The sequence below is a fragment of the Mesoplodon bidens genome, assembly GCF_964165515.1.
Source record: "Mesoplodon bidens genome assembly, chromosome: 19".
Lineage (NCBI taxonomy): Eukaryota > Metazoa > Chordata > Mammalia > Artiodactyla > Ziphiidae > Mesoplodon > Mesoplodon bidens.
In genome coordinates, this window is record NC_138179.1 from 9,715,817 (window position 1) to 9,739,251 (window position 23,435).

The 23,435-nt window shown below is 48.9% G+C and overlaps 2 protein-coding genes across 2 annotated transcripts; both read left to right on the forward strand.

Moving 5' to 3' along the window:
• Positions 1 to 394: 394 nt before the first annotated feature.
• Positions 395 to 6,482, forward strand: CCL5 (C-C motif chemokine ligand 5). Its single transcript, XM_081218446.1, has 3 exons — positions 395 to 561; positions 1,954 to 2,065; positions 5,996 to 6,482. The coding sequence occupies exons 1-3, from the start codon at positions 486 to 488 to the stop codon at positions 6,081 to 6,083; spliced, it is 276 nt and encodes a 91-aa protein (XP_081074572.1). The 5' UTR covers positions 395 to 485; the 3' UTR covers positions 6,084 to 6,482.
• A 2,577-nt stretch (positions 6,483 to 9,059) lies between these two features.
• On the forward strand, positions 9,060 to 21,668 carry HEATR9 (HEAT repeat containing 9; the record flags this gene model as incomplete). Its single annotated transcript, XM_081219833.1, has 15 exons — positions 9,060 to 9,147; positions 10,264 to 10,313; positions 11,906 to 12,087; positions 12,351 to 12,477; positions 12,704 to 12,760; positions 12,954 to 13,010; positions 13,695 to 13,752; positions 14,141 to 14,271; positions 17,995 to 18,177; positions 18,571 to 18,663; positions 18,770 to 18,889; positions 19,953 to 20,026; positions 20,502 to 20,553; positions 20,995 to 21,081; positions 21,294 to 21,668. The coding sequence occupies 15 exons, from the start codon at positions 9,060 to 9,062 to the stop codon at positions 21,666 to 21,668; spliced, it is 1,734 nt and encodes a 577-aa protein (XP_081075959.1).
• Between the last annotated feature and the right edge of the window lie 1,767 nt (positions 21,669 to 23,435).

The following is a 23,435-nucleotide window of genomic DNA, read 5'->3' on the forward strand; positions in this document are numbered from 1 at the left end:
ACTTAGCGGACCGAGCACTGCAGCGAGAGCCAGGGCACCTGGACTCTGATCTCGTCGTACTGCCCTTCCTCCTGTCCCCAGGGAAGCAGCTTCCTGACCTCTGGGAGGACCCCTGCCCTGGCAGACGAAGCTGAGGATGCCAGCAGAGGAAGAGATTTTTCCACCGCCACTGCTTGTGCTGGTTCTTCTCAAGGGCAAAGAGGGAAGTGATGAGCTCACTCTGTATTGGAGGGCAGTGAAGAGAGGAGCGAGGGAGAGAGAGAGACTCACATTTCCGGAGGCTATTTCAGTTTTCTTTTCTGTTTTGTGCAATTTCACTTATGATATCAGCCAGTGTGTGGCTGCTCTTTTGGAAACTCCCCTAGTGAGGGCGCCCCCTCTGCTGGCCGGGCTCCCTATAAAGGGCCACCCTGAGCTGCAGAGAATCCCCGCAGAGGATCCTGAGACAGCACGTGGATCTCCCACAGCCTCTGCTCACAGCTACCATGAAGGTCTCCGCCGCCGCCCTCACTGTCATCCTCGCCATGGCTGCCCTCTGCGCTCCTGCGTCTGCCTCCCCATGTAAGTCCAGGTCCTGACCACCACAGCCCCCGGGGTCCGACCCTTAGACTGGCCCAGACCTCGCCCTCTTTTCAACTGTAGCATTTATACCATCTGAACCCTACGACTTACATTCCCCTGTACTGCTTTACCCAGATGTCCAGTTGTCCCTGATAGATCTCAAAGCCACTTCATGGCAGGGACCCTCTGAACAACTTGTATGTGTCATCAGGGTCTACACCCCAAGCCCTGCAGGTGCTCGCTGAGTGTGGACTGATGCTGGGGATACTAGCAGGCAGGGGCAGCTTGAGCTGATCTCCAAACATGACTAACTCATGTCTAGCAGCAGCAGGGTTTCTAAGAAGCTTCTAAGCACTTAAGTAAAACTCTCCTGGGACAGTCATATTCCCTCCATTTCACAGATGGAAAAAAAATGGGACATGAATCTAATTAAATGCCCACTCTGGGTCAAGCATTGTGCTGATTGCTTTGCAAATATCACCTTATTTAATGCTCACATCTACTCTCTGAGTAGCTGTCCTCGACTTATAGAAGCCCGGAGAGGTTAAGTAACTTGTCCAAGTTCACACAACTAGGAAGTAAGGAAAGCAGTGTTCAAACCCAGCTCTGTTTGGCTCTGAAACACTACTACTCTGCTGGGAAATGGCAACTGACACTTCCCAGGGCCATCCTAAATTAACTGACCAACAAAAAGTCCTCCTTCTCTGTTCAGAGCCCTTCTCAGTATGCCTCAGCCAGAGGGTCACAGGATAAAATATGCATCTTCAGGCCTCTCTTAGGGGTCCTGGCTCAGTCATGAAGTCTGAGTTTTGGAAGCCTCCCTGCAACCCACCCTAGGTCTCAAAGAAACCAAGTTTTGAACCCACTGAGGATCCTAGGAGAGCAAGAATAAGGGCAGAAGACCTAAGACAAGCCCGCAGGAAACGCAGGATGCCCTCAGAGCCAAAGGCATGGGGTCGTGGTATAGAGGGAAGCCTCAAGGATTAGGTGAGGCAATCCCCAGTCTGGCACTGTGTGTCCATGGCCAAGTGACTTTACCTCTCTGAGCCTCAGTTTCAGCCAAAGGAGGATAATAGTCTGTTCAAGATAAATCATATAGGGACTTCCCTGATGGTCCGGTGGCTAAGACTCCATGCTCCCAGTGCCGGGGGCCCGGGTTTGATCCCTGGTCGGGGAACTAGATCCCACGTGCTGCAACTAAGATTTCTCATGAGGCAACAAAGATCCCACGTGCTGCAACTAAGACCCGGTGCAGCCAAATAAATAAATAAATATTTTAAAAACGAAAAAAAACAAAAAACTTTAAAAAAGATAATTCATATAAAGCACCCAGCACAATACCCAGTGTGCACTGTCAATGAATCCAGGATTCTTCTTTCTTCCCTCTCCCAGATGCCTCGGACACCACACCCTGCTGCTTTGCCTACCTCGCCCGCCCGCTGCCCCGCGCCCACCTCCGGGAATATTTCTACACCAGCAGCAAGTGCTCCATGGCAGCAGTCGTGTGAGTCTCAGCCCTGTGGAACCCTCCAGGGGGTGAGGGAGGGACACCTTTTGCCCCAGAGCCAGTCCCCCGGCCATGAGCCCTCAGAGATGGCGCCCCATCCACTCTCACCCATCCTCCGGCTGCTCAAATAGCCATGGTTCCGCCCTCTCTGGCTTCAGATCCCCCAGCTATCGTGGAAAAAGGCTAGACAAGGTGTTCCTGAAGGATCCTCCCCACTCTGATGGGCTAGGTTAGATCTCTGATCTTTACGGATGTGACTGTTTCTTGAATCTGGTCTGCCATGCCCCTGGGTGGAGAAGATCGACTCAGTCATCCCTTTCCAGTTAAGAACCCCGCAGTCCCTCATATCCGACACCCAATCAAATCCACCTGCAACTTCAAAAGGAACTAAAGAGGAGAGGTCAGAGGTCAAGGCCCTAGTTGCAGTCAAGCGTGTTAAAAAAATAAGTTATTGATTGATGAAGAAATAATGAAATGAGATTCCCCTTTAAGTACGTAAGCTACCACATTTAGAAAAATAATAATCCTTGCTACCTAGGAAGTGCCTACTGTGTGTCACATGTCTTACATGCATTATCTCTACATTTTATCAGAACATCCCTGACAGGTATGCATAATTTTCTCCACGTTTCAGATAATGAAAGTGAGACCCAGAGAGGTTTGGTGACTTGCCCAAGGTTGTACACTAAGTGAGGGAGGGATGGAGCCTGTTTCTGGAGCCTCCTCTTTCTACTCTAGCAAGGTCATTAGTGATAGTGGCTTAAGTAGTTTAAGATGATAGAGACTTAAAGAATGAAAATGGGGCAATCACAAAGTTTTCCATATAACGATGAAGTTTTTTAATCCAAACATTTCTGTGACACTGGCAAAGTTACAGGTATTCAGATTTGGCCTTTGGTCCTGATGAATCTTTCGAAGTATAGCAATAATATTTAGCACTACTGGGACTTCCCTGGCAGTCCAGTGGTTAAGACTCCGAGTGCGGGTTCCATCCCTGGTCGGGGAACTAAGATCCTACATGGCACGTGGTACAGCCAAAAAAAATGTAGCACTACTAATTTTATCTCTGAAAACAAGTATTTTTCAAAAGGAAAACAATTCCTTCTTCGAGCACCTATTACGGGCAGGCAGAGTGGAGTAAAGCACCATCCCTGCCCTCTGGGGCTCAGAGTCTAAGACAGATGTAGCAATGACCAGGGCAACCTGCATAAGAATGTTACAAAAGGAAAGAGGGAACACACCGCGATTCGGGGCTTAGCTAAGAGAAGGGATTTAGGCAAAGTCTGCTGCAAAAAGTGCTGTTTGACTTGGGATTGGACTGAGGGACGGGGTGTATGAGGCAGAGGGGATGTTGCCAAGACTCTCCTCTGGTTTTTGTAGAGTCTCCGTATAGGAAAGCACTGAGGGCCTTGAGTGTCAGCACAATGAAGCAAAAGTGTGAAATGAGTTGGAATGGGGAAAGTCTAGACAGGAGAGGTCCAGTGGAGAGGCTGCTGTGGTCCACATGATTGGTACTGAGGCTGAAGAGGACCTAAAGCGAAGGAGAGACGGGGTGAGGAAGCTTCTGAGGCGGAATCAGCAAGCCCTGGCAAGTGCTGTGAGGTCGGTAGCAAGGAAGAGAGAGGGGTTGATTGTGACGCTGAGGTTTCAACCCAGACTTGGAGAAGGGTGAAGGTGGAGCCCTGTGAAGTCCTGAGGAAGAGCTGTTTAAAAGGGAAAGGACCAAGGTGCCAGCACAACAACTTTATGGAAAGTCCAGCAGGGAATGTAAGGTGAAGGGTTTGTAGCCGAGGAAAGGGTGCTGGGGCCGGAGATGTGACATTTTTTTTATAGCAGGAAGGGGTCTCCCAATGTCACAGTGGCAGGAACACAGCAGTCTTGGCTGTTCCGGCTAGTCTGTCTTGATTAAAATCCCAGCTCTGCCAGTTAGTAGCTGCATGAGCTTGGGCCCATCACTTAACCTCTCTGAGCCTCAATTTCTTCATCTGCAAAGTGCAGTAAAATAGAGGTATTTCCCTCACTGGGTCAAAGTGAGGATAATAAAAAGATAAAATTAGAATATTTCCTGGCACACAGTTAGGTGCCTGATAAGTTGTTAACTTATATCATCATCCTTCTCCCCCTCTAAATGTATTATTATATACATAGAACTGACAAGTGAAACTTGATGAGTGAATGCAAAACATTCAGTCACTAACTCATTCAATAAATATCCATGAAGCACCTACGGTGCTCCAGACCCAGTGCCAGAGACTTGCCGAAGCGCACAGAAGAGAAGAGAAGCCATGTTGAGCACACCTGCTGTCAAGGGGCAGGTGAAGGTGGAGGGAGGTCAGGCCAGGAGAGGCCCTACACAGAGCGGGCAGGGAGAGAAGGCTTGGCAAGGGGGGCCGCTAGCCGGTATCACATTCAGCAGGGAGCAGCAGCAGGAAGCCTGGGCAACCCTCCCCCCAGATGTCGGTTTCCTGACCTTTCGACTTCCTGGCCTCAGGCCAAGGGGGCTGAGGAAAGAGGACAGTGAGTCTGCAGGCTCTCCTGTATGACACCTGGCTTGCCGAGGGCAGGGTCTGCATCGGAAGCTCCCTCACCACCCCAAACAAGAAGACAAATACTAGGAGGCACCAGAGCCCAGTACACCCCTTCTGCTCCCTTTCTCTTCTCTGCACGCCAGGCAGGGGAGAAAGAGAGGTGGTCAGGTGGCTCTGAGTGAGGCTCAGAAAAGGGGAAGCAGCTTCCCTGAGAAAAAACGCTCTCCATGATAGAGCACGAAAAGGGGCCAAGAAATCCTCATTCTCTTCAGATAACCTAAGCCTTCACTTTGTCTGGAAACATCTCAAAAAGGTGCAGGAAAGCATCCTGAAGGAGAAGCCAAAATGAGAACGGTCCACATAGGCAGGGCTAGCTCCACAGTAACACGTTAATGGGTAGCACTGCTGGCCAGACCCAGGGTGTCCCTCAGAGAGAACCAGTCTCCCAGCAAACAGGTGAGGCAGGCAGCTGGACGTAGCCCATGATCCCCGGCCTGTGAGCCTTCCAGCTTACACCATCAACACCTGTAGAGAGAAGGCCTCCTGCCCTCACCGGCCTCCACATTCTGGCCGGTTAATTGGTAGAAATGCTTTGACATCTGCCAGTATCTCAGGGTCCTCAACCTCTCCGAGCCACGGTGTCCAGTACCGGGACCTTCGGGCTCACGTTGCTCTGATCCACCCTAAAGTAGAGGTCCCGCAGCACCCCAGTAACAACACGTGCATGGTATTTTTCAAAACTAATTTATATGTACTATCTCATCTGAGCTTCACAACAATTGTGCTAACTAGGAATTATTTCTCTCCACATTTTAGAGGTAAACGTACAGACTCAGAGGCCCTAAGTGATTTGCCCAAGATAATCTAACTAGTAAGTGGTGAAATCAAGACTCAAGTTCATGTCCTTCTTCTGTTCACCCAGGCACACACAGATGGGTTCCTCTGTCGAGTGTCTAAGGCACTGTGTTATCTAAGGCCAGATCACACATTTGTTTCACCACCTCGTCTCCCACTTACTCAGCCATGACTCAGTTCCTGGAAGACACCTCTTTTTCTCTGCATCTTCAGCACCCAGCACAGGGTCTGAAACAGGAAGTGCTGAGAAGTGGTTGACCAGCTCAAGCCTGGGCTCCTAGGGCCCCGTATCCCCTTAGATCTCCAGGCTGCATGTGTTTTTGCGGCTTGGGGGGCGGGGGGTTAAAATGCACACAGGACTGCTTCTGGCTTGGAGCCCTTTGACCCAACAGAAGAGAAAATGTTCTTTCCTTGAACGCCATACAATCGTATGGAACTCCAAAACTAACCCACCCAGTATCATTTCCCCCCTGCCTCAATCCACCTCATCTCCAAAACTGGCGCTCCCAGCACTGACCAGGTCTCACCCTCTTCTCTCCCACAGCTTTATCACCAGAAAGAATCGCCAGGTGTGCGCCAACCCAGAGAAGAAATGGGTGCAGGAGTACATCAACGCTTTAGAGTTGAGCTAGGATAAAGGACGCCTTGAACCTGAACTTGTGCAAACTTTGCTTCTTGCTCTTGTCCTAACCAGCTTGGGAGGTTTCCCCCCAGTGCCCTCCTCCCACCCGCTCCTTGGAAGGCACAGATTCCACCACCTGCAGCAGCTGCTGTAAAAGCCTCCCAGGGCTCCTGGGGCTCTGCCTTGTGCACAGGAGGTCTCTAGGCTCCGAGCTTCAGAGCCCTCGTCCAGCCACCGCTCTGCAGCCAGGAAGGATGTCAGCACCTCTGGAGGTGAAGGAGGGAGGGAGGCTGGGCTCCTACAGTCATGCCCCATGACCAAAGTGCCCATCTCAGCCCCTCACTGGGAAGGGCTGACTGGCAAATGTAAGAAATCAGAGTTTCATTAAAATTCTCAATGCAATTACAAAGCAGGCTGCTGGTTTGACTTCCTGTCGGGAACCCCCCTTCCTTGTGAGCATAAAGCACTGGATCCAGGGCTGGTCACATCTGGTGTCCACCCTGGATTTGGGGGTTGTGGCCCTATGCAGTGAGCAGGCCCGGGGGCACAGGCTCTCTGAGAAGGGGCCTGGGCAGGACAGAGCAGGTAAAGGGACCAGTGACTCATCCACTCTGAAGGGAGACAACAGTCACTACCTCCCAGCCCCCAGGCCCCAAGAGTTTCTCTCACTTCCCGCCACACACCTCCTTGCTTCCTCAGACCATGGTTGGCCCTTCCGCCTACTCCGCTGGCTTCCACCCTAGCCCACCCTACCCCTTATCGGCAGTGGGTTTCTTTGACACACCGCTCGTGCCCCTGGAATGGGATTTCATGGCACTCCCAAAACACCTCAGTTCTTTCAAATAAAGGGAAGGAGGGATTTTGTGGTTTTCTACCACGGCACCAGCACTTTTCAGGTGGGAGTATTCCAACTTTCCCATCGATGTGTTCCTTCCTGTGAACCTGTCTTAGCAAATATATCCACATAATTAGAGCCGGCGTTAACTGCACGATCACTCTGTGCCAGGCATTGTCAGCTCCCTACATCCACCATCCTTCATCTTCATAACCCTTTGGGGCGTGGAGTATTATTAACCCTGTTTACAATGGGGGAAAACCCTTGGCAAGAGATGGAAATAACTTGCCCAAAGCCCCAAAGCAAAACAAAAATAAAAAACAAACAAACAAACCAAAAAAACAGGGGAGGTGGGGTGGAAGGTGGTACAATGAACATTTAGACGCACCAGGTCCAAGGTCCAATGCCAAAGCTGCTGCTTTTTTTTTTCCGTCTTTAATCTGAAAAATTTCAAACCTAGTGAAATTTGCAAGAATACACCCATATACCCTTCATCTAGATTCAAATATTAATGTTTAACCACATTTGCTTTATCTATGTGCATATACGTGTGTGTGTGTATACACACACATGTATATTATACAGATGGTTGGTATGTACATTTTTGTCTGAAATGAAAGTTGCAGGTGTGATTTCACTCCCCCCCAACAGTTGCAGCGTGTATCTCCTAATAACAAGGACATTCTGCGTAGCCACAGAATGAGTAGCATTTAACACTGACACGATATTATTTTCTAACATGGAGTCCATGATCAAATCCCCACAATTGTCCCAATTACGTCCTCTATAGCTATTTTTTAAAATCAGGCTCCAATTACAGGCACATATTGAAGTTAGCTGTCGGGTCTTTTTAGTGTCCTTTAACAGACTTTCTTTGTCCTTAAGATGTATTGATATTTTCTTCAGGAGTTCAGATGGGGTTTTTGTAGAATATTGCCTAAGGTGGGTTTGCCTGTTGTTTCCTCATACTTAGATTCAGGTTGAACATTCTAGGCAGGAAAACCACATGGTGACGCTGTCTTCCTCAGTGCAGCATGTCAGTTTACTGGAAGTGATGGTCCAGTCGGAGGACTTGGTGGCCTGTGTTTTCTCACTACAGCGAGCTGCCTGCTGTGTGCCAGGCACTATGCTAGGTGTCGAGGTTGCAGTGTAGCAATCACTGCAAGCAATGAAAGGAATTCCGTGTAGTACACATGACATGAAACCTTCGACAGAAGCAGTGGCTCAGCGAGCACGAGGACTCTATGACAGTCAGCTGTTGGTGGCAATGGAAGCTGATGTACAGCTGATAGACTCTGAGATAAAATCTGTAAAGGGATGGCATTTCTACTTTTCAATGTCAGTATATGTGACTATCCACATTTGCATTTTTTTATTATTGCTGTTCTTATATATTTTGTTTTAATAATTCCAGAGTTTCTTTTATTTTTATTTAGTTTTAGTTTTGGCAGCACCTCACAGCATGTGGGCAGCATGTGGGATCTTAGCTCCCCAACCAGGGATTGAACCCAGGCCCCCTGCAGTGGAAGTGCGGAGTCTTAACCACTGGACTGCCAGGGAAATCCCCACATATTTTTTAAAACTCAGATTTTTTTTTTCTAAAATGAAATAAAATAAATGTGCTCAGTGGTCAAAAGAAAAAAAAGAGTTACATCTCTTGCTGCCAAGGAAGGAGGCGTGTGTATGAATAGGGCTTTCCCATTTTTTTTGCCATTTTCCTGATGACTAATCGTAAGGACAATCCCTGCTCCTAACGTGGGCTACGTGAGCTTGAAGTTCACTAAACGCTTCGACTTTCTTTTTGAATTTATGCCTCACCACTGCCCCTCTACCTAGCCAGACAAGCATGGCTTTCCCACTTTTCAGATGAGGTAAGTGAAGCTCCCAGAGAGAAAGTGACTAGCTCAATCCACAGGCAAGTAGATGCCAAGGCTGGGACTCCAGAATGGAACCGGAGTGTTCTATTTACCTAGGCGATCTGGTTGCCCAGCACTTGGAGGCTTCCACCTCCAGAAGCCCAGACACCTCACTAGTCCCTCTTGTGCCACAGAGGACAGGTCTCCCTGAGCTGTGACCTTGCTCCCACAAGGGAGTAGTCCCTGTAGTCCCCTCCCCAGCCCAGGTGCTCTCTGGTTCCCCCAGGAGTAGAGGATGGCCTACGAAAAATCAGTCGACATCTCTGACATCAACAGGTCAATGTTCAAGTGCCCATGGCTGGAATATCCAGAAAGGACCAAAGGTGAGGCTGAAATGGACAGGAGTGGAGTCAGGGATAGGGACCTGAAAAGGAAAGCTCCCTGGCACCCACTCCCGGGCAGGGGTCTAGGTGATGTCAGCAGATCCATGGGAAGAGGCAGGGCAGACCCTTGGATACTTTCAAGGCCCCCCACAGCCCTCAGGGTAAGTCTCCAGCGCCCTCTAAGATGGGACGTCTCTGTGTCTCCCCAGCTGCTGCCCCCTCATCTGCACCCCATTCTTACAACTCCGAGGTTTGCAGGTATTCCTCGTGCCCACTGCTCTTCCCCCTCATCTGTCTGGCTACCTCCTACTTGCTCTGAAGACTCGGCTTGTGTATAATCTCCTCTGGGAAACCCTCATCTGGACCGCACGTGCCTTTATCCATCTTCACATTTGTTTCCCTCTGTTAATCACCAGTAAACAGTTCTGTTTCACCAGCTAGAGCAGTGGTTCCCAAAGTATGTTCCCAGGACCAGCAGCCTCAGTATCTTGTTAGAAAAGCAGATTCTCAGACCACACCCCAGATTGACTGAATCAACACTCTGGGGATGAGTCTTCATCTGGGGATAAGGAAATCTGTGTTTTAACAAGCTCTCCAGTTCTTTCTAATGCACACTCAAGTTTGAGAACCACTGAATGAAACCAGTGGTTTTCACCATTAGCTGCACATTAGAATCCTCAGGGGAGCTTTCTAAAGTGCCTGGGCCCCTTCCTCAGAGAATCTGATTCAATTAGTCTGATGTAGGACTGAGGCATGTTAAAAATTCCCTCAAATAATTCTAATACCCAGCCAGGGTTGAGAACCACTCTGCTAGATCAGTGTTTCTCCAATTTCAACGTGCATAGGAATCCTGCTCAAATGAAGATCCTGACTCAGTAGGTCTGGGGTGGAGCCTGGGGCTCTGCATTTCTGAGAAGCTCCCAGGCTATGGCAATCTTACTGTCCCACAGACCAAGATACCAGGAAAGTATGAGTCCCTGAACAACAGGAATTATGCCTTATTTACCTCCCAGTGCCTGCTACAGCGTTCATTAAATGCTAATGCTAAATAAATGAAAGACTGGAAGGATGACTCTTCAATCCACCCTTGTCATTGCCATCCCATTTGTACCACAGAACTCAGAAGAGCCACAGCTCCTGTTCTCCTGCCCTTGTCCTGCCACCAGGTAAGACCCCTAACTTCTGCCACCCTGGGAGCTTTGTTGAAGTAGGAGGGGTAGCAGACTATCCTTTCCCATTAAGGCTAGTTCGTAGAACCCTGACACTCACCCCTGGGGCTGCCACTAACTATGTGTGACCTTGGACAAGTCACTTTCCCTCCCTGAGCCTCAGGAGTATCCTCTGTCACAAGCCAACCCCTGCCCATCTCCCTTTATCAAGTCGCTATGAGACAGTATCTGTAAGGCTTAGGCTATGCAGGCAGGGCTTAATAATGAGTCATTTTTATTAACACAGGGATCTTCCTCATTAGAGTTGCCAGATAAAATGGGATGCCTGATTAAATCTAAATTTCAGCTAAACAATGAAGATTTTTTAGTATGAATATGTCCTAAATATTGCCTTCATTACCTGGAATCAAAATTCAACAGGACATCCCGTTTTTTATTTGCTTGGTTTTTACTAAATCTGACAACCCTACTCATACTGAGTCAATGCCCCGTTTTCTGAAGTCACGACAATCACCTGAGAACTCTTATGATGATCTTCTCAGTCACCACACTGGGAACCGCTGGCTGAAGCCCCTCTTCCTTGTTGCTCAGAGATCTGTTGTAGAGACAGGAAGGCTTGAGAAGAGACAGGAATGAATCCTAGCCAAACCTTCCGAGAAAGCCTCTAACCCATCCAAAACCCTCCACTGCAACCAGAGCTACAGTTTCACAATTGTATAAGAGAGAGATTATTTGAAGAAATCCTGCTTTTCCAACAAAACTATTAAGTTCCATGAGGGCAGGGCTGATAACTGTATCCCCAGCACCTAGTGCTTGGCACATGGTAAGTGCTCACTAAGTATCTGTTGAACGCCTGAATGAAGGAGCTGCAGCCTGAACTTCCACCCTCCCTCTTTACTCCACATCTCCCTTGCCCCCTGCCTTTTCATCTCCTTGCCCGAAGCTTTTTCAAAGTACTCTGAGATGCTCAACTAACCAAACTGTGTACAGTTGTCCCTCGGTATCCACAGGGGATTGGTTCCAGGACTCCTGCGGATACCAAAATCCATGGATATTCAAGTCTCTTGTATAAAGTGGCGCGGTATTTGCATGTAACCTACACACATCCTCCCTAGATTACTTATAATACCTGATACAATGTAAATGGTAGGTAGAGAGTTGCTGGGTACGTGGCAAATTCAAGTTTTGTTTTTTTGGAACTTCCTGGAATTTTTATTTTCCAAGTACTTTCAATCTGTGGTTGGTTGAATCTGTGGATGTGGAACCTGTGAATACAGAGGGCCAACTGTACTCAGATCAATTTGCAGATCAGCAATGGCTTCACAATCTTTATGTCATTTGTTCTTCACAACCACCCTGGGAGGGGTACAGAACAAGGATTATTAGCTCCAATTTGCAGATGAGAAGACTGAGATCTTGGTGGGGTGAAGTAACTTGCCCAAGTCACACAGTGAGTTAGGAGGTGGCTGTGACTTCAGCTCAGATGACAGGCTGAAGGGCTGTTTCCCTCATCTAGTCCCTCCTCACCCTGGCCCTTTTCCTGGCTGAGGAATGCCCCCTGTGACAGCTCTGCCACTCACACCCCCCAGATGCCAAAGGAAGAGTTTCCCCCAAGTCCGGAGTGCTGGAGGCAGCACCCGAGCAAGCCAAACTCCGTACCGTACTGCTACTCCAAGCAGCCTGAGATCTACACGCACTGGCACACCCTGTATAATCATCAAAAGGAACGGGGTGCCCAGAAGATACTGTGGAAAATGAGAGATCACCCTAGGTGTGTTGGGCCCCTTCCTCTTCTCCACGCCCTCCACATCTTCTAGGAAAGGAAAGAAAGAGAAGAAAGGGTTGGAGTGGGGCTGGGCGTGGTGCAAGTCAGCCTCCACATCCCAGAGGAGACCCTGGGGTAGAAGGAGGCTCACCTTTCTTCCTCTGGTCTCACCTCTGAGCTGGGCTGAGAACCAGAGGCAGAGAAGAGTTTGTGAAGTAAGGAGGGAGGGAACAAGAGGACCAGGGCTACCTGTGCAATTTCTCACACAGGTACCTCAAAGAGGGTACCCTCATCCAAAAACTCCATCTCCCAATGAGCAAGCTGATTACAAAACCTCAGATGGAATCCAAGCCCTTAGACCCTACTGGGGACCCGCTGAAGTGGCAAAGATTAAAGGTCAGGGACCACGACTTGGGGGAGAATGGAGAGACTCTCTTTCTGTGGGTGCCCTTACCTGGGGCTCACACCATCCTTCTGCCCTCGGTCCCTGCCTGCTGCCTGCAAGACGGAGGGAGGGGAGGAAAGGGGATTGGATTGGATGAGCTCCTTCCAGTTTGAAAGTATAGTTGTAGAACTCAATTTATCCCTTTCTTCCCTTCCACTGGCTCCCTTTGATGGGCAGGAACTCACAGAAAGCCTGAAGTCTCCCAGAGAGGATGAGCAGCTCTATGCTGCACAGGTGAGAAGTGGCAAGGGTGGAGGGGCATGGTTACAGGTAGGAGTTGCCCGAGCTGAGAGTAGAAAGATGCTTGAGGTGGAGGGCAAGGGTAGACTGATGTTCCAAGAATAAACTCCAGCTGTGGCCAGAGGATGGAAATTCCCGGCCGTGGTGTCCAAAGTCTCTTCCCTTTCCTCTAACCCTGTTCCTGCAGGCTCTGGGGTGCCTGGGCGTCAGAGACAAGTTTATCATGGAAGCACTATGGCAGGTGGTGAGTCTGGGGCTGCACAGAGTTCAGGAGAGGAGGAAACAGAGCCTGAGGTGTGTAGAGCATTGGCACATGGGCACTGACAAGGCTCGCCAGGCTCAAGGACTATGGGTCAGATCCAAGGAAGAGAGAGCTGCCTTGTGTGGCATGTCCCCATCTCATGCCCTTGGCTTCTTTAAAGGGCAGCTTGATCTAAAGGGATGGGAAAGGGGGAATCTGAAGATCCCCTTTGTCTAACAGGAAAGAGGAGCAACTAAAAAACCAGGAGAAAACTGGGACTGAGTTCATTCTCTACCTTAACTGAGTCAATGCCTGTGCCTACATGCCAATTTATAATGGGGGGTCTGTGTTCTTACACAGAATCTCATTTAAATCTTCCAATATTAGGAATAGGTAGTAGTAGCTGCATTTTTCTAACGAGAAAATGAAAGCTCTGAGGGGCCAAGTAACTTGCTCAAGGCCATGTAGCTACCAGATACCAGAAAGGGATGTGAACAAGTCTTACTGCCAAGTCATGTTCCTTCCATCGTACCATCCTGCCTGTACCCTGTGTTTGAGCATAAACAGGTCACTCTCTAGGCCTCGGTTTCCTCATTTGTAAAATGAAAAGTTAAGCTGAGATGATCCTGAAAGCTCTGACATTCCACCACCTTATGGCATGTTCCCACCCACCCCCTCTTAAATCAGGCCCAAACTGGCCCAGAGAAAGTGAAGTATGAGGCCTGTCAAACCCTGGCCATCCTGGGTGAGTATGTCCTCTCCCTGGGTGGGGAGAAGGGGGGAGGTGAGGAAGGAAGCAGTGCAGCCACATTGCACTTTGGGGAAGGACAGAAGGGAGTGGACTGTACACTCACGGCAACCTAGCCGTTGGCAGGGTCTGGGAATTGTCTGATGTACTGTTGGGCAGAGAGAGGAAGGTGGGGTGAAAAGCGAGAAGAGATTGGAGGGAGGGAGAGAGCAGGCTCTGGGAACGGCCGTCATGCTCAGCCAGCTGCTCTGGTGTCTTGAGGGGACGGGCAACCCTGTGACCTAGTACTTGGAGCTTCTGCCTTGAAGGCACAGGGGTCAAATGGATTCTGGCACAGAGGAGCAGCCCTGAGGCTCTGCCCTGACCTGAGGTCCTCCCTGTCCAGGTTGCCTGAATAAGCATGTGATCCAAGCTCTCATCAAGCAGCTGGAGGGGCAAAATGAGGGACAAAGGATGGATACTCTGACAGCACTTCGGGTGGCTCTGAACTCCTGGGCTGCTGTCCCCAAAGAACAGGTGACTGGGAGGAGAGTCAGTCACTGGGGCGAGGTAAGACAAGGTAATTGATGGTGTTGGCAGGGGGTTAAGCCAGGGAGAAGGTAACCTAGCTCCTAGCTTTGATGGAGGAGGACGTTGTCTTTGTGGAGTCCCCTGTGGAATAGGTTCCCTGGACAGAAGCATTGGCATAGCCACTTAACTGGTCATACAACCTCTGAAAAGCCAGCTTTCAGAGGTGTCACTTGTCTGTCTCTAAAATGGATAGAGTAGTTATCTTATAGCATTGTTGAGAAGATTAAATGAGATAATATATGTAAAGCACCTAGTTCAACGCCTATACTCTTTAAGTGATAACTCATCAGCATTATTATCATCCTTAAAATAACCTATTAAAGGAAAACCTCTGCTAAAAGGGTACAGGGACCAAGAGAGTCTGCTGACACTACTCAAGACTTTTCCCCCTTAGGGTCCTCTTACTTTGACCCCATCGCTGCTCCACGTGAAACGGAATTCATCACTCATCCATTTACTCAACAAACATATATTAAACAGCTGTCATGTGTGAGACACCATCCTAAGCCCTTGGGATATGTCAGCAAACCAATCAGGCAGAGATGCCGGCTTTCGTGGAGCTTACATTCTAGTGGGGGGGGGAACATGTAATAACCAATAAATTTAATTACATAGTATGTTAGAGGTGACAAGTGCAATGGAAAAATTACGTAGCAAGGTGAGAGCGATCAGGAATGCCGAGTGGAGATGGGATGAGTTGCACTTTTAAACATGGAGGACAAGGAAGGCCTCATTTGGAAGTTGTCATCTGAGCACAGACAAGAAGGTGAGGGGTGAGCCTTGCAGATATCTGAGAGAAGGCATCCTGGCAAAAGGACAAATCCAGGCAAAGGCCCTAAGGCAGGAGCACACTTGGCATGGTCAAGGAACAGCAAGGAGGCCATGTGAAGGAAGTGGAGTGGGAACAGAGAAACCAGGAGGAAATGAAGCTGGGTCAAAGATGTTAAAAGAGACTAGATCATATGTGGCCTTCTGGATGACTTTTAAGTACTTGAGCTTTTACTCTGAGTGGAATAGGTATTTGAGCAAAGCAGTAACATAATCTAACTTAAGTTTCAAAAGGTTCACTCTTACTGTTATGCTGAAAAAAGATGGGCAGGGGCGGGGGGCAAAACTGGGAGCAGAGAGACCAGTTATGGGCTGCTGAAGCAATCCTGGTAAGACACGATGGTGGCTTGGACCACGGTGGTTGCAGTGTGGTTGATAAGAAGTTATTCAATTCTGGATACATTTTTAAAGCAAAAGTCTGACAGGTTAAATGTGAGTTATAAAAGACAGTGAGGGGGACTTCCCTGGTGGCGCAGTGGTTGAGAATCCACCTGCCAATGCAGGGGACATGGGTTTAATCCCTGGTCCGGGAAGATCCCACGTGCCATGGAGCAACTAAGCCCGTGTACCACAACTACTGAGCCTGCGCTCTAGAGCCTGTGAGCCACAGCTACTGAAGGCTGCATGCCACAACTACTGAAGCCCATGCACCTAGAGCCCGTGCTCCACAACAATAAGAAGCCCACACACCACAACGAAGAGTAGCCCTCACTCACCACAACTAGAGAAAGCCCGCGCACAGCAACAATGACCCAACACAGCCAAAAATTTTAAAAATTAAAATTAAAATTAAAAAACGACAGTGAGGAAACAAGGATGAGGTCAAGGTTCATGGCCTCGAAACTGAAAGGATGGAGTTGTTACCAACTAACATGGAGAAAGCTGCAGGTGGAACAGGCTTGGAGGTACTATAATATCAAAAGCCCAATTTTGGACAAGCTATGTTTCAGATGTCTACCGGACCTCCAAGGGAGACAGCAACTAAACAGTTAGATATACAGCTAGAGGAAGAAATCTATGAGTTGTCAGCATATAAGTAGCATTTAATGTCATTCACCTAGATGAGATCACTAAGAACCAAGAATCAAGCCTTGGGGCACCCCAATGTTAAGCGGTCAGAGAGAAGAGGAAGAACCAGTAAACACTGAGAAGAGGCCAATAGGTAGGAAGACAAACAAGAGCGCGGCATTCTGAAAATCAAGTGAAGAACATATATCAAGGAAAGGAGATAAATCAACCATATCAAATAATATAAGGACTGAGAATCGATCCAATGGATTTAAGAATGTGGGAATCACTGATTATCTTAACAAGAACCATTGTGGGGACATCTCTGGTGGTCCAGTGGGTAAGACTCCACACTCCCAATGCAGGGGGCCTGGGTTCGATCCCTCGTCAGGGAACTATATCCCACATGCCGCAACTCAAGATCCCGCATGCTGCAACTGAAGATCCCGCATGCCACAACTAAAGATCCCGCATGCCGCAACTAAGATCCCACACGCTGCAACTAAAAAGATTCCACATGCCACAGTGAAGATTCCGCATGCCACAACTAAGAGCCAGCGCAGCCAAATAAATAAATAAATAAATAAATATTTTTTAAAAAGAACCATTCCAGTGGGAAGGTGGGAGTGAAGGCCTGAATAGAATGGGTTTAAGAGAGGATGAGAGGAAAGAAGTTAGAGTTGGCAAGCATGGACAGCTTTCCAAGTTTTGCTGAAAAGAGTTGTAGTCAGCAGCAGGGGTAAATACGAGAAAAAGGAAAAATAACAGCATGTTTCAATGCTGAGGTGTAATGATCCAGTCGTTAGGAAAATGATCATCTTGAAGAGGGTGGGAAGAATTGTGCAGCAATGTTCTTGAGCAGATGAGAAGGGATGAGCTCAAACACATGAGTAGAGAGACTGACTTTAGATAGATGGTCACGGTCCATTGTAACACGTGGAAAGGAAGAACATATGGGTGCCGGTGTTGAAAGTTGGATAGAAGTGGTGGTAAGTGTCTCTGGAACTTCTTTTCTAGTTGCTTTTATTTGCTCAGTAAAGTAGGAAGCAAGGTCATCAACTTAAGAGAATAGAGGAAGAAGTGTTAGAGATTCCAGAGGAAAGAGAATGAATTAGAAGGCTGGGAAAGAGAATTCCCCGGGGAAAAGCAGTCTGATCACTAGGCAGCATTAAGGGTCTACACGAGGTTTGTGTTCATACATTTCAAGTGAGATTAGTCATCATAACTTTGTTTCCCGCCAGGAAGTGCAGGCGCAGAGTTGGTGGAGAGTTGAGTACAATGAAGCAAGAGGCGGTAAAGGTGTTGAGGGAGCAGGACCGTGGAACTGAAGCTGGGTAAAGAGGGAAGAAAGTGAGGAGCAGTGAAAAGGTGCTCAGTGAATTGTTAGTCTTTGTGGAGTCCAACAATTGTTGACATCAGAGGAGAACCAGAAAGATGGGGGAGAGGGGTCATAGAGAAGTTGCAGTAATGGGTAATGATAAAGTCTCTCTGTGGGAATTAGTGGCTGACACAGAGTAGAGGACAAGGTTATTGGAGGAGAGGCGTTGGATCAGTGACATGTATATTTTTTCAAATGCCAGGAATTAAGACGGCGGAAGTGTTAGAGAATAACATGGATCCATCCACAAGAAAAGTCATAGAGAAATGAAAGGATGCGGCCTAGGAGCAAGTAGATGACAGCAAAAATAAGGGAAGTGGGTAAAATAATCTCATGACGTGAGATTCACCTTAAGGAGGAGGGAGAATGGTCTGGAAGCAGTAATGAATTGCCTTCCTGACAAAGCCTGGCTGAAGACATAGTCCCACCACCCGTGTCCCTCATCTCCCTCTCAGAGGACTCAGGTCGAGGATGGAGAGAAGCTGGTGCCTGTGCTGCAGATGCTGATAAAGAAGTCAGGGAACAAGGCAGCAGTGGAGGCGGCCCTGTGCTTGGGGTTCCTGAGGCCCTGTAGCAGCACAGCCCGAGAGTACTTGCTGCAGTGCCTGCACCAAGGGCCGAAGACCCAGCAGATGCAGGTGTGAGGGGCAGGAGGACGAGCTCCCTGGGGAGGACTGGGGAACCGGTGCCGACTGGTGGGGTCTGGACCCTGTCATCCTTATCCCAGAGAAAAGAAGCTCCCGCAAGGAGCACCAAAGGGTCTCTGTGTGTTTTGTCAGTATGTATATACATATGAGTACAGGGTCGTATGGACGCTAAATGTACACGTGTCTGTGTACATTCGATGTGTATGGGTGTTCATGCACATATGTACACGTGTGTGCACATGAACTTATGCTCTCACTCACGAGGCCAAGAGGAAGGAGAAAGGACCCCACCTATTCCTTACAAGTTCTAGCCCTCAAGCCTGTTTGGCCATCCAGATGCCTCTTGGTCTGGTTTACCCCAGCCTGCCCTGCCCACCTCCACAGGCACTCAGTATGCTGGTCAAGATAATGGGTGTGCACTCAGCCACGGTCATCAGGACCATCCTAGACCAGCTATGCTATTCCAGTGTCCTTGAGGTAAGCTCTAGGGCTGCCTAGTACCCTTCCTTCTCCAGGACTAGGACAGGGCTGGGGGATGAGAAAGGGAGTCTGTCCTTCATGTCTTCCCCACCCCTGCCCTCAGCACCGTTTTGAAGCCAGCCAGATGCTCAAGATCATTGGGCTGGAACAGATCCAGGCACAGGGCCTGGAAGGACTCACATTTGACCTGCTCAGGAGGAAGACATATAATGAACCATTCTTCGTAAGTGAGACCAAAACTCCCACGTCCAGGCAGCTCAAACCTGTCTCTCTACCTTTCTCTAAAGACTCCCCTGGCTTGGTTCTCACCATGCTGCCCCCCAAAGCATCACATTCACCCTAATGCAGCCCCTGTTTTCAAGCCACCTTGCCTTCATGCGGGCCATTCTCTCAGCTTAAAATGCCTTGAGTCATCTCTCCCTCCCCTGCAAGGTGGAAAACTGCCGCATGCTTTCAGTCCCATTGGTAAGCAACTCCTTTCTCCTTCTGCCTATTAAAATACGATTGTCCCTTCCAAGCCAGTCCAAACAACACCTCCTATGGGAAGCTTTCCCAGATCATCAACAACAGAATCACCCTGCCTTCCTCTGTGCTCCCTTGCTTTTATCTTTGTTATAGCTTGCTACAAAACCAGCCACAGAACTGATGAAGACATTTCTCTAAACTGTGAATCAGATTGCGGCTCACCCCTGCACAGAACTTCTCAATCGCTCCCCAGGCCCTCAGAAGGGCTTACACTGCCCTTCACCACCCAGGTCCTGCCTGCCTCTCTAGCCCCACTACACTCCCGCTCAGAGCCACACACCAGCTGTGCTTAGGAACACCCCGTCCTGATTTATACCTGCGGTCCCAGTGTAATTACTCAGAGTGCCCCACTCTGAAGAGTCCGTTCGGTCACCTAGCTAAACTGAACTGTTTTCTGCTCCCTAACCTCTCTGTGCTCTCTCTTGCCTCCAGGCTTCTGTACATGCTCTCCCTCTTGCCCGGGAAATCTGCCCCCAGCCCTCTACCTGGTTAACTCATGTTCCACGTTCAGGTTTCAGCTGAAGCATCACTTCCTCCAGGAAGTCTTCCTGGTACCCAGACTGAGCTAGGAGACCCTCCTATTGCCCCTACACTTAGTTCAGGAGTGTGACTGACTGTTCCACTTGTCTGCTTTCCCCCCCAGAGCATGAGCTCCTCGAGGCAAGGATCACATATGTAGCACAAAGTAAACATTCAATAAGGTTTGAGAAGCACTTAAGGGTACACCCCTGAATCCTTATCTCACCTTAATCCCTCTTCAGGCTATGAGGCAGGCTGTTGCTGAAACTGTGGAAGAGCTCAAGATGAAGCCCACAATGATGAACTTGGTGGAGGCGTGAGTGGCTGGGGCTGGGAACTGCCAGGGCCAAGTCCTAGGCTGTGAGAAGGGGACAGAGGGTCAGAGAGAGCTGGGAACCTACGGCCCGTTCTCAGCTCGCACGTGCCTGTGCCCTTGGCCAAGTCACTCTCTGACCTCTGGGCTTTTCTTCATCTGTAAAAAGGGGCTGATGATACCTACCACTCAGGGTTGCTATAAAGCTCCGATTAAGGTGAGGACATGAAAGGGACTTGTAAAAGGTAATGTTCTGGACAGATGCGAGTCCTGATCGTCACTTAGTGCCCCCTGGAAAACTGTAGTACCTACCTTTCCCCTCCCAGCCCCTTTCCTGACCCAAGAAATAAGAAGGGGAAGTTAATAAAATTAACACCACACATCAGCCTTATGCCTGACTCACTCTGGACTGTAAGAAGCAGCCAGCCTTCCTCCCCTCCCCTTAACTGGACCACAACACGCTCACTCCCTTCTCCAGGCAACTGATGAGCTCAAATGCCACTGCACGCCAGGAAGCAGTCATCTCTTTGGTAAGGCCAGCTCCGCTACTCTGACCAGATGCTTTGATGGCAGGGGGAGCGGGCAGTCCAGCAGTTACTGAAGGGAAGAAAGGGCTGTAAAGTTTGGGGAGGTTGTTTGTTTGCTTTTTTATTTTAGAATTCCAGCCCTATCAGGAGTTCAGGAAAAGATTTTCTTCAGAATTGGAGGTGGGTGGTATAAGGGACAGGAGAAGGGTGTGAGGGGCATTGCTTAGATATTACATGTAGAAACTATCTTGACTCTTCTGGTGAAAATATTGTACTGGAACCCAATGAAGTGGCCCCAAAAGGCAAGGAAAGTGCTACCTCTGCTGGGAAGCCATATCTCCTCTCCAGGCACAGGGTCATCACAAGGGCACTAGAATGGAAGAGTGTAGACCGGGCATCTTCCTGGGGCCGGCTATTTAGGCGCCCTCATCCTGCCTCTGCCAGGGTGTCCTGGGGATCCGCAGCCCACAAGTGCTCCACTTGGTCCTAGACATGCTGGATGTGGAAAAGAGCCCGTCTGTGAAAAAGAGCGTAAGGCATCCCCGCCCACCTCTTCCTCTTCTCAACCCTTCCTCCAAGCCTCTCCCACCTATCTTCATGCCAGAGGAGAGGGGAATACGCCCATAGACACTGTCCCCTTGACCTCATTCCCCGGGGCCAGAAGGGCCTGTAGACAGAGCTCCCCCTCCCCTCCCAGCGTTGACCTGAAGTGAGCCAGCCACAGGGCCTTTGTTTCAATGCAGCTACAAGAAACATTAATTCTTTTGGCCTCAATTGATCCCTGGATCCAAAACAAGCTGAAGAACAAGGTTCTCTTTGTATATGAAGTGCCTAAGACCAGCATGAACGTAGAGTTCACGAGGTTCCGGAAAGAGCCTGAGAAACCAGAAGAGTTAAATATCCAAGACTTTCAACTTGCACAGCTGAACCCCTTGTTTCTTTCAAAGTCCAGTGCCACGTCAGACCAACAGAAGAAGTTAAATGCCCAGAAAGGGTCTGGTACCTCTGCCTTTCCGTCCTGTTTCTCTAAACCACAAAAACACAAGTCACAGGCCACAGGGTCCTGGACACAAGGGATCAGGAAACAGCTCCAGATCCTTGCTGAGACCTCCAATTAGGTCAGTTCTTTTGGCTGAGTTCCCACTCTCTCCTTAAGGATGCTTCTCAGGCTCCCCTGAGAAAATAATCTTAATACTTACCTTCCATGAATAAATGAGCATCACTCCACCTACCACTACTGTTCCCTTCCTCATGGGCTGCACTGAAACATAGGTCTCTTCACTCCTGGCTGGTCACTCCCCTACTCAGCCACATGTCCTTTCCATGAGACAAAGCTGCTCTGGGCAGCCAGCCTGCCTTCCTAAATCAAGTCCTTGTCTATGCCCAGAATTTGATGACAAAGGTAAAGCTGAGCCTCTGCCCAGAGGTGGCTGCTGAGGGAAAAATGGGAGAATATCCTGGAAAGCTTGGCTCTTGGACCATTTCCTCTTACTAACTTGCCCCTCTCCCCGTTTCCTATCAGTGGTCAAGAGATAAATTAGGCTTAATCAAGACCAACCATCCTCTCTGCTGTATCTTCTCTTACACCTGCTTTCTACCTACCTCAGGGTCATTCCCTTTGACAGACTCTATTTACTCTCTAAGACTGCCTTAGTTTCTCCCTTATTTTTACTGAAGGCTTCAGTTTCCCTTTGCCAATAGGACCAATCACACCAATCCCAAAAAGCTACATCCTCCATCAGAAAGGAAAAGCCCAGACTTCAGAGTCAGACAAATCTGAAGTCAAATCCTAGGGTCCATTACTCACTTGATCTTTGACTTTGGACGAGTTACTGAACCTTTCTGTTTCCTCACCTACAATATGAACAGATTAATGTGTACTACTTCTGAGGGCTCCTATGAGGATTAAACAATAATATAAAGCCTAACGGTGCCTGGCATTCCATAGGAGGCACTCAAATGTGGACTTCTTTTCTCTCCTTTCCTCTCTTCAGTGTTGCCATGTGAGCCTGTGGCCACCAGAGATTTAAAAAGTCCTTTTACTTCCTCAGTCTTACTGAGTGGTCTAATGAGAGATCAAGTTCTTCCCATCGAATAGGAAAGCCCAAAGTGACATAAATGTTCCCTTCTACTTCCCCACATTCCAGGTCCTAGAGTAGTCCAGTTATTCTGAATCCAGCATGGTGTATGTCACTGAGATTTATCTGCCCACCTGCCCTACCACTTCCAAATTCATGTTTTGCTTCACAGAGTTGTAAGTAAAAACCAGAAGAGCAGTTTCACTATTCTGGGGTATAAGCAACACTGCCTCCAATAGTGTGGCACAAAGACCAAAGATGGAAAAATGATTATTTTCTTTTGCCCACTCTGTAGGTTTGCACCGGTGAGCAACCTGACCCAAATTTCCCTGGGCCTTGACAGCCTGTGGATACAAACAAGGCCTTATTAACTACATAATTCAGGCTCTCAACCCCTGCAAAGTCCTGCCCACAGATTTCCAACCCCTCCTCTTCCATACTTATGGGTCTCTCCAGGGGATGTCTCATTACTCAGCCAGATACCAGTCTCTGCTCAGTAGGACCTCAATACTAATTTCACCAGTCCTCACCAGAAGATTTAAGGCAGCACCAAGGGGACTTCCCTGGTGGTCCATTGGTAAAGAATCCACCTTCTAATGCAGGGGACGTGGGTTCAGTCCCTAGTCGGGGAACTAAGATCCCACATGCTGCAGGGCAAACAAGCCTGAGTGCCACAACTACTGAGCTCACATGCCTCAACAAGAGAGCCCACGTGCCGCAAACTGCAGAGCCCACACACTCTGGAGCCCACGCACCACAACTAGAGAAGAGAAAACCCGCACGCCACAACTAGAGAGAAGCCTGCGC

What these genes read in the sequence shown, in the direction of transcription:
- CCL5 (XM_081218446.1), top strand. Translation starts at nt 486, where the DNA reads ATGAAGGTCTCCGCCGCCGCCCTCACTGTCATCCTCGCCATGGCTGCC. An exon ending in TCCTGCGTCTGCCTCCCCAT is followed by an intron (nt 562 to 1,953) that starts GTAAGTCCAGGT and finishes TCCCTCTCCCAG; the next exon opens with ATGCCTCGGACACCACACCC. An exon ending in TGCTCCATGGCAGCAGTCGT is followed by an intron (nt 2,066 to 5,995) that starts GTGAGTCTCAGC and finishes TCTCTCCCACAG; the next exon opens with CTTTATCACCAGAAAGAATC.